Source organism: Hippopotamus amphibius, chromosome 7 (assembly GCF_030028045.1).
Source record: "Hippopotamus amphibius kiboko isolate mHipAmp2 chromosome 7, mHipAmp2.hap2, whole genome shotgun sequence".
Classification (NCBI taxonomy): Eukaryota; Metazoa; Chordata; class Mammalia; order Artiodactyla; family Hippopotamidae; genus Hippopotamus; species Hippopotamus amphibius.
Genome location: NC_080192.1, coordinates 103,812,223 through 103,831,357, shown reverse-complemented (window position 1 = coordinate 103,831,357; position 19,135 = coordinate 103,812,223). Strand labels below are relative to the sequence as shown.

The following is a 19,135-nucleotide window of genomic DNA, read 5'->3' as shown; positions in this document are numbered from 1 at the left end:
AACTAGTTAAATACATGGAGCTCAGCTGGATTAGTCCTTGCAGCTTTGGTGCCCACTAGTCCTAGTCCTGGATTCGCTTGTTCCAGTTCCTCTCTTATTCTCTCTGGAGCCCACTCAAATATGGCTTTCACTCCACCACAGCTGTTCTTGTCAAGGTCATCACTGACGTCCATGTTGCTAAACACAGTGGACAATTCTCAGTCCTCACCTTACTGGACCTGCCAGCAGCCTTGCCCCAGTTGATCCTCCCTGTTCCCAGAGGACTTCATTTGATTTTCAGGACATAATGCTCTCCCAATTTTTCTCCTACCTCACTGGATGCTTTCTTTTCCTTTTCTGGTTCTTCTTCTACTCCCTGAGCTCTTAACATTGGGATGCCCTAGAGTGCGGTCTGTGGACCTCTTTCTTTTTCTATCTACATTCATTTTCTTGGTGATCCCATCCATTCTTATGGCTTTCAATGCTATCTATCTACAGACAAACTCCAGGTTTTATCTCTCCAGCCAGATTCATAGATCCAACTTCCTATTCAACATCTCATTTAGATGTTTAATAGACATCTCAAATTTAACATTCCAAAACTAAACTTTTGATCTTTCCCCCATATCTGCTCTTCTCACAGTGTCCCCATTTCAGTAAATGACAAACCCATCCTAGTAGTTTTTCAAACCAATTAACCCAGTGTCATCCTTCAGTCTTCTCTTTTTCTCACACCCACATGCAATCTGTCAGTAAATCTATTCACTATACCTTCATAGTATATACAGAATCTGATCACTTGTCACCACCACCACTGCTCCTTTCCCGAGTCTTCTGTGTCTTTTTCCTCGCCAGTAACTTATGAGGAATAATGGACTATAGTTTACAGGGTTAATGTGTGGATTAAAGGAAACAGTATGTGTAAAGAATTTAGCACAGTGCTCAGCAAATAGTTAGTGCTTCCTAAATGTTAGCTTTTTATTATTATTGGCCTTTCTTTTCTAGAATGTTTCAATGAGATTTGACTGGTAAAATTGAAGCCATCAGCCCTTTTCATAATAACTGAACTTCATTCTTCAACACATGCAATTTTGATTTTTAAGATTTCCACTAAATGAGTTGAAGAAAAGAAAATGTGTTGCGGTGCTGATGGCTTAGCTTCTGAAAAAGAACAAAAGTAAAAATTCACCTTACCCAGAAAAACTGTCACAAATAAGAGCCAAAAAGGGGGTTAAAACAACCTACTATTTGTAAAATAAATAAGATACAAGGATGTAATATACAGTACAGGGAACATAGCCAATATTTCATAATAACTTTAAATGGACTAATTTATAAAAATATTGAATCACTATGTTGTACACCTGAAACTAACATAATATTGTGAATCCACTATACTCCAATAATAATTAAAGAGTTAAATAACACAAGGGCAATTTGAATCATTGGAATTCTTCTCCAGCCTGATTGAGTAATTTTCAGCTAATCAGACAACTTTAGCTTAGAAAATATTTTTAATTCAAGGTTATATGAGATTTTTACATATGATACTACACAGCTGTATATAGTATTAGCTTCCCAACCTCAAAGACTTTTAGGGATATGAGGAAACTTGTAGAATGTTTCTGCAACAACTGGGATAACAGCCATCATTTGTATAAAACTGTCTCATATTATTAACCTGTAGTCCCACTTAATCTGTCACCCCAACTAATTATTAGTAGGTAGAAAGATTCTGGAAAATCCTTAACAATATCTGAGGTGTCAGCAATATTATGTAGTCTTGGATTTTATATGAAGCGTTCTCAGGTGAGAACCCAAATGTATAAATTAGACACATGATATCACTAATAAATTAAGAAAAAACATTGCACTATATAAGCAGAAAGTTTCAGAACATTTACTTTGTCTCTTGAATGCAGTCACTTTGCTAATATGTGGTAAGAAATGGTTTTTGAATAGATAAGAAAGCTGTTCATCTAATTTTATTTTAATGTTTGAAGAATAAATGTGATTTTTCCATATTCTTTCATTCTTTCTCTCTCTCATTCTGCACATACATATATATAATCTACCATGTGCTGGGTAAGGAGAAAAACCCATGGTGAATTATTTTTATCCTTTTGCATACAATAGTTAGGTAATAATGGCCTTAGATGTTTTAAGAGGAGGGACATAACCCCAATACTAAATCATCAGGAGTTGACTGTGCTTAATTTGTCATTAGCTTTTCTTTGTCCACATTTAATTATGTTAAACTCTGTGGTATTCTGATATAAGTTTTTTACCTTGTACAAATCATGTACATATTTCACTTTACATGCAAAAGTTACTTAGTAAACGTAAGCTCCCGTTGTTACTCATTGTGGGATCATTTTAGCGAGTCCATATATACTTAAATGCTAATTTTTATTTATTTTTTTTTGTAGGAAGTCCTGGCTGAGCAGGGTTGGAAGTCCTAGTTCTCGCATTGACCGCACAAACTTTTCCAATGAAAAAACCATCTCCAAACTTGAATACTCTAATTTTAGTATTCGATACTAATAGGGGAAATTAAAATTGTAATGCTTATAATGTACAAAAGACACTGTGTATTCTTTAATCTATATACTAGAATGATAGTAGCAGAGTGGGGTAAAAAAGAACTTTCTGTTCTGAAAGTTACAACATTATATGTTACTAAAAATGTCTGACACAAATTGTTTTACTCAACTGTGTTTTTAAGAAGCCAACAGTTAGCATTCTAAAATTTAAAATATCACTGCAAAATATTTAATATTATCTTACTGTATTTAAACTTGTCTCATGAAATCTTTAATTCTAATGAATATTATGGCATACATGTTATTTGGATGGACATAAAATAATAAAGTCAACCATTTAAAAATTATTTTTAGGTATTGCTGTCTGAATTGAGTTCTAAAATCTTTGAATAATAATTTGTTGTTAAAGTTGAATAATTTAATAACAACAACAAAATAACCAGTAGTTAGATATAAATGTATATGATGATCAGTATAGCCCTGAAATCAATAAAGAGTTAGTTTTAAAAACTCCGGTTAAATGAAAACATGATTCAGTACTTCGGTTGGAGCTGCTTGATGCTTTCCAGGAGCTATGTTATTCTGTAGAGTGCACAGGTGAGTAGTACGGCAATGGCAGTATAGCAAGCAGCAAGGTTTATATCCATAACCACCCACAATGGATGTCCTATGAACCAGAAAAGGAACTGAAAGTCTAAATAAATCATACTATCCCCAAACTTGGCCTGTCATCTGGGGATTATCACATACAGATGATAATTAAGCCACATAGTATTTTATAGGGAAGGTTTATTTCTATACTACAGAATTATACTCTGGAAAAAAGGAGACCTTTAACTCAAAATACTGGAGAGTTTCTAATGTTGTAGGTATATACTTACATATTCTTTCAATGATTTCCAAATTTTTATAACAATGGAATCCATTAAAACAAAAATTTACATGGAATTTTATATATAAAGCAAGTGGAAAAGGACAACCAGTGTGATTGAAATGGAGGTCCCTGGAGCCCTGCACACTTGGCCTCACTTTCCCTCCTGCATCTTGTCCTCAGCAATTGTGCAATAATTTCAAATGCCTTGGGAATAGAGGCTAGAAACCACCGTTCTATCTATGGAGCAAATCTCTATTGCTGCACTCCATGGCATAGAGAAGGAATTCAGGCCTCTCTTCTTACCTGCTGCAAGATTAGAATTAAGGAGATGAAGCATGGTCTGACTTTGTTCACTTGAATGGTGAATTCGATGATAATATTGATATCAAATGTATATAAGGCAAAACAGCTTTAGGGAGCGACAAAGATATTTTTTAAAACTTTCCAAATACACTTAAAATAAAGGAGTAAAGAGCTTTCCTATTGTTTTAATACCATCACCATGTAAAGGAGACTCAACTGTGTTATTCATTTTGGGTTTTGCTCTCCTTGTATCTCCCCACTCCTGGTTAAAGGAAGGTCAACAAGTCTTAGAGTTCCTTTACCTCAAGAAGGGTTTTGGTGTCAGATCCCCTGAAGACAACTTTCCCTCTAAGGTTTCATTTTAAAGGTGCATTATGCTGTGAGTTGAGGAGAAAGATAAACAGTGGGCCTTTAGCAGGCAAAAGAGGAGCAGAAGTAGCAAGAACCACATGGACAAGGAGATTATCCAAGACTTTGGAAAGAGACCAAAGGCAATGGATTTCCCAACAGATAGAGACCTGCACCTTTCTCCCCAACACCACCTCTGAAGCATGGCCAAATCTGAGAAGAGAATAGTTGTGGTCCACCCAGAGAAGCTGGATCCCAGGCCCAGGAGCTCCCAGCCCTAGCAAGGTTACTATTCTCCAAAGTGCTGCAAAGCATCCTAACTATAAGGGACCATGGTGGCTTGGATGGTAGTCATGGTTACTAGTATGGATGAGAGACCATGGAAGTCTTTCCTGAATGTTCTCTTTGCATTACACCCTTTACATGATCCTTTTGAGAGAGGGTACAAAGCACCAGGGATGAAAAATTTAACTTCCCACCTCCCAGACAAGATGGGGCTTGAAGCAGGCTCAATTTGACTTAGAGAAAATAAAAGACATTTCTTACACAGTCAAGTTGAAAGTAAAATCTCTTTACATGTAGAAAGACTAAATGATTTTAGAAAAATACAATCTCAGAAGTGACACCAATATGTCACTTTTTATTACCCTGATTTCCTCTGGTAGTTCCCTTCCCTGCTCTCTTTGTAAGACAATCACACTTTGCTGGCACAATCTTCTAACTGCACAAAGTGAATCACATTAGTCAAGGTTGCTTAATGATTAATACAGAACTAAGTTCTATCACTGGATGAAAAATGTTGTAGATAATGATTAAAAATGGGCATTCAGGAATGGATAGAAAGCAAGAGAAAAAAAAGGTAAAGCACTCTTAAAAATGTGTGATTGAGACCAGATAGCACTTCTTAACAGTACACTTAATATGTCATATTTCATACTGAATTTACATAGAGACTTTTAAATTTATGTATCATATTTTAGATAATAACAAACCTTGATAGATAGGTTTAATTTTGCCAGAATTAGGCATTTTAAAAAACACGCAAACAAAAATATAAACACCAAGCAAAAGATGGGTCTCTACTTCAACGACTATCAGCTGGGAATCTCAGCACTACATGCCCACACCCTCCTCAAGAAGCAATACATCAGAACTAGGGGGTTATGATTTGTTAAAACATGTTTCATATTTGTGTAAAAATACTTATCTTTTTTTAAGTTCTTCATTGGAATATAATTGCTTTACACTGTTGTACCAGTTTTTGCTGTACAACAAAATGACTCAGCTGTATGTATACATATATCCCCATATCCCTGTATCCCCTCCCTCCCATGACTCCTTCCCACCCTCCCTATCCCAGCCCTCTAAGGCATCACCCATCATCGAGTTGATCTCCCTGTGTGATGCAGCAGCTTCCCACTAGCTATTTTACATTTGGTAGTGTATATATGTCAATGCTACTCTCTCACTTCATCCCAGCTTCCCCTTCATCCCCCACCCTGTGTCCTCAAGTTCGTTCTCTATATCTGCATCTTTATTCTTGTCCTGTCACTGGGTTCATCACTATCATTTTTTTATATTCCATATGTATGAGTTAGCATACGGTAAAAAAATACCTGTCTTTTTAAATAGCTAGCTTGAGAAGTAAAGCTCTTGTCTGGAAGGAAGATGCAACAGACAGACTCTTTAGCAGGTGGGGCACATGGAAGCAACAGAGGTGTCGTAGAGATAGGAAATGTCTTCTATTAGGAAACTGTGGGCTTCGAAACTTGAGATGAAGCAATTCAAGTTTCACGTGAGACTGGGAATCGCTAGATAGAGGGGAATTCCCTGCAGCCTGAGGAAGGCTTGTGCTTCAAAAGTAGGTGCTTCAGCAAAGGAAACCATAAACAAGATGAAAAGACAACCCTCAGAATGGGAGAAAATATTTGCAAATGAAGCAACTGACAAAGGATTAATCTCCAAAATATACAAGCAGCTCATACAGCTCAATATCAAAAAAAAACAGCCCAATCCAAAAATGGGCAGAAGACCTAAATAGATATTTTTCCAAAGACATACAGATTGCTAACAAGCACATGAAAAGATGCTCAACATCACTAATCATTAGAGAAATGCAAGTCAAAACCACAATGAGGTATCACCTCACACTGGTCAGAATGGCCATCATCAAAAAATCTACAAACAATAAATGCTGGAGAGGGTGTGGAGAAAAGGGAACCCTCCTACACTGTTGGTGGGAATGTAAACTGATACAGCCACTATGGAGAAGAGTAAGGAGGTTCCTTAAAACACTAAAAATAGAACTACCTTATGACCCAGCAATCCCATTCCTGGGCATACACCCTGAGAAAACCATAATTCAAAATGATACATGTACCACAATTTTCACTGCATCACTATTTGCAATAGCTAGGACATGGAAGCAACCTAAATGCCCATCAACAGATGAATGGATAAAGATGTGACACATATGTACAATGGAATATTACTCAGCCATAAAAAGGAACAAAACTGAGTTTTTTTGCAGTGAGGTGGATGGACCTAGAGTCTGTCATACAGAGTGAAGTCAGAAAGAGAAAAACAAATACCATATGATAACTCATATATATGGAGTCTAGAAAAATGGTACTGATGAACCTAGTGGCAGGGCAGGAATAGAGACAGAGATGTAGCAAACGGACTTGAGGACACAGGGTGGGAAGGGGAGGCTGGGACGAAGTGAGAGAGTAGCATTGACATATGTACACAATCAAATGTAAAATAGATGGCTAGTGGGAAGCTGCTGCATGAAACAGGGAGATCAACTCAGTGCTTTGTGACGACCTAGAGGGGTGGGATAGGGAGGGTGGGAGGGAGGCTCAAGAGGGAGAGGATATGGGGATATATGTACCATATAGCTGATGCACTTTGCTGTACAGCAGAAACTGACACAACATTGTAAAGCGATTATACTCCAATAAACATGTAAAAAAAAAAAGTAGGTGCTTGTTTTAACAAAGAACAGAGAAGCACTGAAGGGGGAACTAGGAGGTGGAGGGTGGATATGGCAATAACACCCACTCGTTTGACTTTTCTGGAAGTTGGTCACCATTTTTACAATGAACTATTTTCAACTTTGTCTATAGAAGGAATCTTTCAGAAGCACATGTCTCTAAACTCATAAAGACAACAGAAAAAACAATCCAATTCCAAAAATTTGCTTGTATTTGGAAATATATAGTCCACAAATATTTTTCCTATAGTAGTTCTCCCTGGCTTCCATTAACACAGATATCAAAGCATGTTTACTACTTGCTAAAAGGACAAGATTTTCACGTCTGGAACTAATTTCAGGACTGAAAATAGGCAGTGTGGTAAGGTAGAGAACATTCTGCTCTAAGAATCAGAACACCTGCATTCTGGGCCCAGGCCACCCATTAATTAGCTGTGTACCTAGGTACCCTCAATGGCAAAGTCAGGAACTGGGACTTCTCCCAGGATTCCAGTAGGACAAAGACCTCCCAGGAGGTGGTACCTGGAGAAATACAGAAGGGCAGTGAGGAAGCTGGGCAGCTGAGAGCCCCAATCAGGGCAGCCCTACTCTCATCTCTTTCCTGTATTAGGATTCTCCATTAGATGTATTTTGAGAAGAATTCTGCCTCTAACAAAAAACTGAAAAGAAACAAAAACAACAAAGACACTGAATTTAGCATCCGGGGTCTTTTCTAAATTTTTATAAATGCTAAGCTCAAATGCTTTGCCCATTCTTTTGATTACTTTTGTCAAGCCAGTGTGGTAGGTATACTTTACATGTAGCCACTTCCATTTTTGTGACAACTGAGCACTGGAAATAAATTTTTATTTTTCATAGTGGTCTCCATAAAGGTTCATAGTAGCTAGAATATTTCTGAAAGTGATTTTCTGTTGTCTTTTGTTTCTATTTTGATGTTACCAAAATTTAAAAAATATGCAAGAGGAAATATATATAAGTAGTGACAAAAAGTGTTTTATAAGCATATCTTGGAGATTTTAACCTAACATTTAGAATCATGTGTAAAAGGTAATTTTCTTCTTAACAGGTTCAAGTGGTTTTGAATAAAACCAAAATCTGATAAAACTTTTAAATTTTAGAATTAAAAAGTCTAGTTACTGTGTGATCTCATCAGCAGACTTTTCTATAGAAAATAGGTTCTTCCCCCTAGCAGAGAGCAAGATTTACACTTTCTCCTCTGCTGAAAGGTCAGTATACATTCTTCGTTGGTATCCAAAATACTACTTTCATCCTCAAACTACATTTTTCTTTCATTAGTTTTATTTTCCATGTTGCCACAATGAACTATGCAAGAATCAGTGAATACAAGTTTCCAATGTGATGTCTTTTTTTTTCTTCTAGTTTTTTACAAATAATAGAAGACACATAGAGAAAGAAAAGATGCAGGAAATTCATTGTGTTAGAAATGGAGTGTCTGTTTCAAAACGATTCTAAATAGCAAGGATCATAGTCATTTGACCATTTGCAAGCATTAAGGCAGAATTTCCACTAAGGCAGAGTTTCCATTAAGGTAGAATTCAGTGCATATTAATCTAGATTAAGAACATGCCTGCAATATTTAACCAGGAAAGTGGCATAAAGTGGGTGGACGGTATGTACCATTATTTCTGAGATGCAGTATCTACAAAAATCAGAAAAAGATGAGACAGAAATCCTTCTCCTCAGGTATTATTTTCCAGGCTAGCAAAAGAAAAATCAACCCTTCTCTCCCTTCTCTGATCCCAACCACTATTATTTCTCCATTGATTGGGATAACAAAACCAAACCACAGCACACAATGGAGAGAAGGAACAGGTAGTAGCCAACTGAGTAGTCCCTTTACTTGAAGCATGGAAGCCAAGGCAAGGTAGCTTTGTAAGTGTTCTTTTTATAATTATTCATACTTTGTACATTATTTTATATATCCTATATCTATGATGTATTACATAATTTCTTTAAAAATTTAAGGTTCCGGAAAATCTCATAGCAAAACAACAACAAAATATTATATCAGGGCAGATCAACCATTCTAAGGTTTTAGACCTAGGAGGGATACACTCTATCTATTGGCAAATGCCCATGTAGAACCAAACTCTCCTCATTAAAAGATGAAAAATGGGGAAAAGAAATCAGCCTTGAAATTCAAAAGAGCACCACAGCCAAGGTAAATGGAATAATATCCTTTAGAATCAGAGGAACTATCTATCTCTAAAAGTTATTTATTATAGGAAAAAATAAAATTTCAGGAAACATCTGCATTTGTCCTCAATAGCATACAATAAACGTTGATCTCTGAAAGAGCCACTGGAGAGAATATGTTCAGATTAAAATAAAACATATGGATTAAGAAAAATTAGTTGAATATAAAAATTACATTCTGAAGAGCAGGCAACAACACACATATACTCACACACTAAGATATGGACAGACTATAGGAAGCCCAAAGAGGAATAGGAGAATTGTAATGCATCCTGGAATTAGTAACTGGCAAATTTCAATAGGGATAACAGAGCTGTGATTGTCCAACCCGGCTGATTATCAGAATTACCTCGGGGGCATTTTAAATAGACATTACTAAGCTCCACCCCAGATCTAATGAATCAGGATCTTCCATGGGTTTTGTCCCTGAATCTGCATGTTTAAAAACGTCCCCGGGTGATTTTGACAATCTGGCAGTTTTAGGAAACACTGGTGTAGAGTATAAATCTAAAAAGTTCATCAAGGAAAAGAGATGAAAATGTGGAAAAGGAAAATTATTAATTTAGAGGAAAGAGCACATTTCTAACCCATCAGTACATCAATGATAGAAATTCACGGGGGAAAAGCCAGAATAATTGAAACAGAAGAAAAAAATCAGTTACAATAGAAGAAAACTTTCTTGAGTTAACGTATATAACTATAACCTATACAGTATTAAGTTATATAGTTAGGAACAACTTAGGTGTTAAGCAAAAATTGCTGAAAAGAGGCCCATACATAAAGCCTGGCTAAAAAATGTGTTATTAAGATAAACAAAAAGCCTCTAGCATTCATGCCTTACTCTCAAGGATGCTGCTCCTGCCATTCTCACTTCTGCACCATCAATTTGTGTTTCCTATTAAATGAGTCTTTCCCATGCTGTTATTTCTCCCTCTCTTGACCCTTCCAACTGTGGCCACATACCTCTTCCATTTATAGATAAACCCCTGGAAGACAGTTCTCTACATTTGCTGTAATCCAATCCCTCCATTCTTTTTTTTTTTTTTTTTTAAATAAGATTTTTTAATGTGGACCATTTTTTTTGTAAAAGTCTTTATTGAATTTGTTATGGTATTGCTTCTGTTTTATGTTTTGGTTTTTTGGCCATGAGGCATGTGGGATCTTAGCTCCCCAACCAGGAATCAAACCTGCACCCCCTGCATTGGAAGACGAAGTCTTAACCACGGGACCACCAGGGGAGCCCTAATCCCTCCATTCTTGAATCTGTTTCCATCATGCTTTTGCTCCCCCACCCGTCTACCAACAGTCCTTGTATTATCCCTAATGATTTCATTTCAGAGTTTCTAACTCCACTGGTCGGTTCTCCATCCTCCTCTTTACTTTAACCTATCACTTGGCTTTTCACTTGGCTTCATAGACATCACACTTTCTTGATTTTCCTTTTATCTCATTACTCACGCCTTTTCAGTCTTCTTTTGTGTGATTCCTGCTCATTTCTATCATCTCTTAACTTTGGAGGATCTGAGAGCTGAGGCCCTGGACACCTTTTCTTCTTAATCTGTATTCATCCCTTTGGCAATATTATCCAGTCTCATAAATTTAAATATTATGTACATGCTGACATCTCCAAAATTTACATCTGCCACCCAGGCTTGTTCTCTCAACTCCAGTTTCACCTAACCAACAGCCTAGTTGACATTTCCAATTGGACTTCCATTAGTCATTTCAAATTTTAATGTCCCAAACCGAGTTCCAGATTTATTCCTCTTACAGACTTCCCCCACCTCAGCTGATGGCTCCTCCTATAAACTCTACACCTTTGCAGATGGTGGCAACACCTCATTTTGAGACGCTTAAGGCAAAAACTCAGGGCAAAAAAAAATCGTCATTGACTTTTCTCTGTCGTTCATTCCTCTGCTGTCTCTGTCTTCAAATGTCCATTATCTGCTTAACAATAACCCAGTGGGAGGAAGGGAGGGCCAGAAAGTGGATGGAGGTATAGATAAAACAAGATTAAACATGAGTTGACAACCACTAAAGGGGGTCCTACAAGTTCCTTAGACCATTCCCCCTCTTGCTGCTTGTTTATATTTTCCATAATAAAACATTTAAAAATATAGGCTCAAATTCAAGCATTCCTCACTAACTCTAAGGCAACACCCTTGATCTCAGTCACCATATAATAGCCTCCTTTAGAACTCCCTGCTTCTGCCTTTTCCCTTTTCAGAACACAGCATTGAGGGATACTGTTAAAACAGAAACCAGAACATGTCACTCCTTGGCTTGCAACCCTCTAATAGCAACCTGTTTTATTCTCTGTAAAAGCCGAAATCATTACTGCACCCTAAACCCTCCGGCCTCCCCTTGTTGGGGTGACCTTACCTCCTGCAGCTCCCTCCCTTGCTCATCCTGCTTCAGCCGCACGGAACTCCCTGCTGTTCCTTGAATGCCCCAGGCACCCTCTGCACCCAGGCCTTTCCACTAACTATCTTCTCTGACTTGAATGGTCTTCTCCCAGACATCCACAGGTATCACTTCCTTCTGCTTTTTGGGTAAATGTCACTTTATCAGTGAGTCCTTCCCTGGCCACCCTATTTAAATTGTCACACACTCACTCCCCAAAGTCCCTATCTACTTACTTCTCTCCTTTACTTTCTCCATGGTGCTTATCACCATCTAACTAATATTCCATAGGTTACTTATTTTCTTTCATCCCAATGTAAGCTACATTAGGGCAGGAATTTGTGTAACTTTGCATCCTGCTATTTCTGTAGCACCTATAATAATGCATGGCCAGAGTAAGTGCTCAATAGTATTTGTTGAGCTAAATACAGGAAAAGAAATATTCCTCCAAGAGCTCAAACTATTGTAAGATGACAGAGGTAAGACTGCCTATTCATGATAATATACAAAAAATAGGTTAAATTCCTCTATAAAAATTCCTCACATGAGCCAAGCACGGACACATAGAATAAGGTGAAAACTTGCACTATTATCCACAATACAGCAATGGATTTACTCTCCCCTTGTGAACAACCAGAACACTGGACAAAGTATATGGAACAGCTATTTGCAGACAGTGTACAACAGGCAGTTCGGAACCGTGGTCCATGAGAAAAGGGGAGCAAATGAAGTGAGTCCTAAAATGGCCACAATTTTCTGCCCAGGGGTGATTTCCAGACTGTAGGAGCTGGAAGGAGGAATCCAAACAGGACCTGGACTCTTGCTAAAGAGCAGAGACAGAGGATGGAGGCCAGGTTGTGTGTGGCTAGTGGCTACCATATTGCCAGCACAACCCTAGACTGACGGGGGAAAATGAAAAGAAATCCACTGAAATTGGACAGTGGTTATCTCCAGCTGGTAAGATTTTGCTTTATTTATATCTATGTTTACCAAATTTTTCTAGAGTAAGTATGTATTCCTTTTACAATATGAAAAAAAAAAACTATTTAAAAATGTGTTAAATTCCTAATACTTAAATTGGACTGATAATTGATAATTCCACCAGAAAATTTTTAGAATTAAACTCTAATAATATAAAAACTGAATTAGCACTTAATCCTTAAAAGTAGTGTTTATCTCTGGATAGAAATTTCTATGCCAACAGAGTTTAGCAATGAAAATCTCATTTTAATTTAAGGAAATCAGTTTTAAGTGTTCACATTAAAGTGAAATCAGTAGTTTCTTTATAACAATAATATTTTGTCTGCACTGTGATGGATCTCGATAGGATTATTTGTAAGAAATACATGAAAAGACATTCACAGACACATAATGGATTTCTCTGACAATATAAAAATCAGTTAAATGTTGAAACTTTCAGTCATTTGTTAATTGCATATCATAACTAAAAGGCAAAATTTGCATTCAGGTTGCATAAAATTTAACAAATATTTTAATAATTATAGAAAGTGAAACTAGTTTAATGGACTTAAATTGAGATGAATAAAATTAATATTAGATTTAATATTAGTTTCTTTGTAGAAAGTTGAGGGGAAATACTGTAAATTCTTCCCATCTGTCTGTGACATCCTTACATTCCCTCCTTCATACCAATTTGCTTCAATTTAGCAACAATAAGACCTCTTAATGGGCCCCATTAGTGCCTACAATATGCAGTCTGAATAATACAGTTGGGACATCAGCATTCTGGTGTTTAGACTGTAGCTTAACTCTGATTTTTAAAAGAATGCCAATGTCCCATTCATTTTATTGTTTCACCCATTGTTTGAAAAGAGAGTGGGAAAAAACCCATTAGCTCTTCTGAAATGTCAGCAAACATGGGTAGCTCTAAATGTTTAGAGCTGTCAATCCACGGCATGTCACATGTCCTTAATTCAGCAGTCTGTGTGTACGTGGGCATCACTGCCAGCCATGAGTTCAAACTCTTTACTAATGGAAGTCTAAATTCTACCTAGCACATCCTTCACTACTAAAAGTTTGGCTACATTAGAAAATCTAACCATTTTAAAGACAAAGCTTGGGTGTATAGAACAGTATTTGTATGATTAAATTTGAAACTATCACTGAGATGTGAAAGAAGAGATCATTTTCATGTAAGTATTTTCCCAAACCATAATGTGCACTGGTTTTGAAGTGTTGGTTGTCCCTGAATAGCTCACAATTTCAATAGCAAACAGGATATGCACAAACACACATCTAGAGTAAGATTCCAAGGTAATAAACAAATGATGTCATGGTACTATAGTCTGTGTGGTGTAAGTCCTAGAATTAAGGCCTGATGTTATGTGCTGCCTTGACATCTGATGACATCAGGAGGGTCTCAAATGGCCGACAACTCCTAGTTCTCTTGGCCAGTCTGTTCCCAGGGAAAGGGTTCTGTAGCCAAACAACCCTCCTTATGAGGGGCCAGATGCACTTCCTGCTTATCCCTGGGTAGCAAGTTTCAGTTCCCTGCCAGGCTGCAAAAGTATTCAAACAAGCCAATCACATCCTCCAGTGGAAACCAGGGTGACCTCATCCTCTTGACACTCCAAACCTGCCTCCCACAGCCTCTGGTTGTTCACTCTGTTCTGGAGTGCAACTCTCATGTGGCCCTGCATGGCGTGGTGTCCTATCCCCTTGGCCATGAGCACACGTGACTAGTAAACTGCTGCCAGTCCCATCTGTCCCGTCCAGTGTCAGGTGTCATGTGCTCAGCCATCCCCATGACCCCAGGGCAGGAATCTCTCCTTCGTGAACAAGGTGAATAGGAAGTGATTGGCATATTAAGGTACTACGTTACCATAAAAGATCCAGTTTAGAAAAGGATCTTTACAACGGCTGTCTAAAAAGGTTTTGTGAAGTAGGTTGCTCTGGATGGAGAATGGTGTTGAGAATTTGGTTTTGCGTGCGGCTTTCTTTTCATTTCTGGAATTCTCTGCTGAAGGAGCATGTAGACAAGAAACAACAGCCAAATAGCAAAGTACTGATTTCATTAACTGGACAAGGACCCAGTCAAACGATGGAGTAAAAGTGGATGAGAAGTAAAAGCTGGATTACAGAAACTCGTTTAGAGCAGGAAGCCAAAGTGAGCCCTCTTGCTTCCTATGCCCTCTCCCTTGAACTCTGTACCCTCTCCAAATAGCTGCGTGGTTGTGGATGATGGGTCCATCAGCTCCATCCAGCTGCAGGTGAAAGAGAGAGGGTTGAGTTGGCCAGGCCAGCTGAGAAAGACCCTGTCTGGTTTGTCCAGTTCCTGAAGACAGGAAGTGTAAGAGAGAGCAAGGGTGTGTCCCACCCCTGAGCACTAATCTTTAATCCAGTGATCCTGCCCTTAGTAAAATGGTCCCAGTCAAGGTCCTGTGCTGACAGTCTTCTGAGCAATTTGTTCTCCAGCGCAATGAAAGTGGGTAGAGAGACGGGAGCCAGAAATGAAGCAACAGTTTCCTTCTAACCCATAAATAAAAGTGAAAATAAAATCCTTCCCCTCCAAAGAAGGGAAAGTAGTCCAGATAAGTATAACTATATCCACAAACAGAGAAAAGCAGAAATTAGGATGGTTTGTGGTAAAAGAATATACTGTTTTGACCAGAGGATCAAAATTGTGGAGCTGTGAGATGCGTGGGGCAAGTGCTAAGACAAAGATTAATGTCTCCTGAGGGTGCGAAGTCCAAAGCCAAAAGACAGCTGAAATAACACCCAAGGAAAAATATGCAGTCAGATTAAAAACAATAAAACCTTTCTTGCCTAAACACAAAGGTCTCTCTGGAAAAAAATAAAAACACTAATTCAAAAAGATACATGCACCCCAATGTGCATAGCAGCATTATTTACAACAGTGAAAACATGGAAGCAACCTAAGTCCATCAACAGATGAATGGATAAAGAAGACGCTACACACACACACACACACACACACACACACACACACACACACACACACACGCGCGCGCTACTCAGTATAAAAAAGAATGAAATTTTGCCATTTGCAACAACATGGATGAACGTAGAGGGTATTATGCTTAGTGAAATAAGTCAGACAGAGAAAGAAAAATACTGTATGATACCACTTATGTGGAATCTGAAAAATAAAACAAACTAGTGAGTATAACAACAGAAACAAAACTAGACTCACAGATATAGAGAACAACTAGTGGTTACCAGTGGGGAGAGGGAAGTGGGGAGGGGAAAGATAGGGATAGGGGATTAAGAGGTACAAACTAGTATGTATAAAATAAATAAGCTACAAGGATATAATGTACAACACAGGGAATATAGGCAATATTTTATAATAACCATAAATGGAGTATAATCTTTAAAAATTGTGAATCACTTTGTTGTATACCTAAAACTTGTATACTATTGTACATCAACTATATCTCAAAAAAAAAAAAAGAAAGATCTTAGGACAGGGGTCCCCAACCCCTGGGATGTAATGCCTGATGATCTGAGGTGGAGCTGATGTAATAACAGTAGAAATAAAGTGCACAATAAATGTAATGCACTTGAATCATCCTGAAACCATCCCCCCCACCCCCAGTTCATGAAAAAATTACCTCCCAGGAAGCTGGTCCCTGGTGCCAAAAAGGTTGGGGACCACTGTCTTAGGGTACTCCAAGAGTTCAGTCTCTGGTACCCATAGCTCTCAGTGAAAAATTCCCAAAGAAGGGAGAAACCAGTGGGCTGGCAGAGAGAGCAGAGACTATGTAAATCTTACTGGATATTTTTTGCCAATTATTCAGGAGCATCTACTTAGAATCTGCCAGATGCCAAGCACTGTGCCTGGGGCTGGGTGCAGAGAGAGGAAGATGAGACAATTTCAACTTTGAAGACATATACCCTGATGCTAATGCTGATAGATAACCTGTGTCTGAGCACTGACCATGTGGCAGACAGTGTACTAGGGACCATCTTATTTAGCCTCACAAAAACACTATGAGGAAGGCAGGTATGGCCACTCTTATCACTTTACTATGAGGAAATTAAGGTTCAGAAAGATAAAACTTGCTCAAAGTCATGTTGCTAACAGGTGGTCCAACTCCAGGGAACAGTTTGTGACCATTGTGCTATATTCCTTCAAATACTGAATGAGAAGCAAAGAGAATATTAAAAAGTAGGAAGTAGAATTTCAGTCCTATCTATATTCAGTTCAGAAAAAAATAATGGATCTAAGTAAAAAAGTATAAAAAATCCTTAGAGACGGTTAAAATAAAAAGTTTAAAGAGTAGTAATCATAAGAAAAAAATCACATCTCACATTAATCTGTATGAATAGAAAGTGATAGAAAGATAATAAGTTTGGGATATAACCCCATGAAGTATGCCCAAGATAAAATTATATGGTTTCTATATGTTTTATTTTATGTAACCTCAACAATTCACTAGGGAAATAACATACTGAGAATCATTATATTTTCCCATAGGTGAGACTTTCTGTTCTCATCCAATCTAACTAGCCCATATTCCAGTTAAAACAAAAGTCTAAAGGTAATTATTTGGTCCTGTCTTCTATACTATTCTGGCCTATCTTTAGAGAGAGAAATATGAGTTTGGAGCAGATTATCAACATAGCTTAAATTGAGGATTAATAGTAGGCTCAACAAACAAGCAGAACATAAAATATAAACAAAAAGCAAAAGCAAATGCAAGTTTTGTAGGAGAGGCTCTTGCCAAAGTACATGCTGAGACAAAGTGTACTTAACACGCATGCAGTTGCCTTGTCCTATGAAACTAACCCCAAGAGGGTGAGGTTAGGCCACTGCTATGGCCCCACTGAGCATTTAATAAAGGGCAGTTTAACAAAGCTCTTTCATGTGTAACTGCTCTTTTAACTTTGCTGGGGCAGGTAGGGCAGATGTTAGTAGCTAAGTGTACAGACAAAGACACCGAGGCTCAGAAAGCTCACACTTGACCAATCTTGGTTTCCAGCAAGGAAGCCCCAGCCCTTGTTCATTGTGGTAACTCATTACCTTCAACAATGGCTCAGAAATCTTCCTTGCAGTCCCCACGCAGTTGACTAGCCATTATCCAAATAAAATAAGGACCATGACATTTCCCATATCTATTCACTACCTGGAAAAAATTGCAGATATGCCAGATTTCTTTCTAACGCTGCCTATGTTCTCTTAAAATATAGGAAAATCCTGTAAGATTTCTTTTCCTGAATCCTACAATCCATCATTAAAGTCTCAGAGGTTGGCAGAGGAAGGAAGGGAGGGAGGGAGGAGGGAAGAAAGGGGAAGAAGGGGAGAGAGGGGGAGGGAGCAGGGAGGGAGCGGGGAGGGGGAGGGGAGAGAAAACAAGTAAGCAAGACTTAAATCAGGTAGGTAGGTAAATAGTTTGCTCCCAGGCTTACTATAAGAGGATAAAAAGCATGGCTAAGTTTCCAAACTCTTGCATAGCTTATAAATACCAAAATAATTAAATATAGCTTGAAGCGCATAATACCATTATAATTACATAAGGAGAAAAGGATATTTTAGACTAATAGTTTAGGAGTGATGACTTATGAAATGGTCATTCTCCATACCATTTTAAAAGGAATGATAGAGGTCTAGGAGGTATTTGAGGTAAACTAAACTGACCCTTATTAATTAAAAGTGCCGTACTTTTCCATTTAAAACCTCAACTGTGATTTTTCTTTTCAGGTATACTTGACCTTCATTTTTCTTTAGATGTAAGCTTTAAGTTAGCTCCTAAACTCTTCACTTTTGTTACAGAAGGAAAGCAATTATTAATTTATGATAGGTCTATGTGATAGACCATCCATCCCTATGAAAATGATTACTATTATGCAGCTGTACATTGGCACAGTCTGAAATTGTGGAGCCAGGTAAAGTCATGAGCTGACATGGACTGGTGGTGATTTGTGATTGTGTGCTTTTTCCTGGATTGTTATTGTTTGTTTTACCGATCATGGAACCTAAACATCAGCTCTAACTGCTGCACATTTGTCAGAATGCATTGTGTGTGGTGACATTTCACAAATAGATAGTGCAAACTTTCACTTCTCACACCCTCCTATCCCCAACACTGAGTGGTTACCCTCCCCTAGCACACCTTCCTGTCTGGAAGGCTGCCACTCCTGTAACATTGGCCAATATTACTCTTTCTAGATATTTTTTACCCATTCTCAAAATACCATAGTGACATTACGAAGACTGTAGAGTTTCATGTTCAATTTTTATTGCCATGGTTTAAAGCAAGAGATAGATAAACTAGATGTAGAGACAATGAGTTATAAAAAAAAAAGAGAGAGACTGAGGTCAGAAAGATGGCAGCAAAGTAGAAGGACATGGAATGCATCCCTCTCCACAGATGCATCAGGAATACACCAAAAGACACAATAATTCCCACAGAGAACCAGCTGAACACCAGCGAAGGACCTCGGACATCAGAAAGGACTGCAAAGATCCTGACATAACTGGGTAGGACA

At 38.0% G+C, this 19,135-nt stretch overlaps 1 protein-coding gene across 2 annotated transcripts in view; it reads left to right on the top strand.

The window, feature by feature from the left end:
• Window positions 1–3,032, top strand: part of ACYP2 (acylphosphatase 2) — a 312,902-nt gene extending 309,870 nt beyond the window's left edge. The window contains exon 4 of one of the 2 annotated variants that reach the window (XM_057742351.1): window positions 2,409–3,032. In XM_057742351.1, coding sequence (XP_057598334.1) covers window positions 2,409–2,523 — 115 coding nt within the window. In that variant the 3' untranslated portion in view covers window positions 2,524–3,032. The remainder of the gene's footprint in view (window positions 1–2,408) is intronic. The other variant, XM_057742352.1, reaches the window with a different exon arrangement.
• Window positions 3,033–19,135: the final 16,103 nt, after the last annotated feature.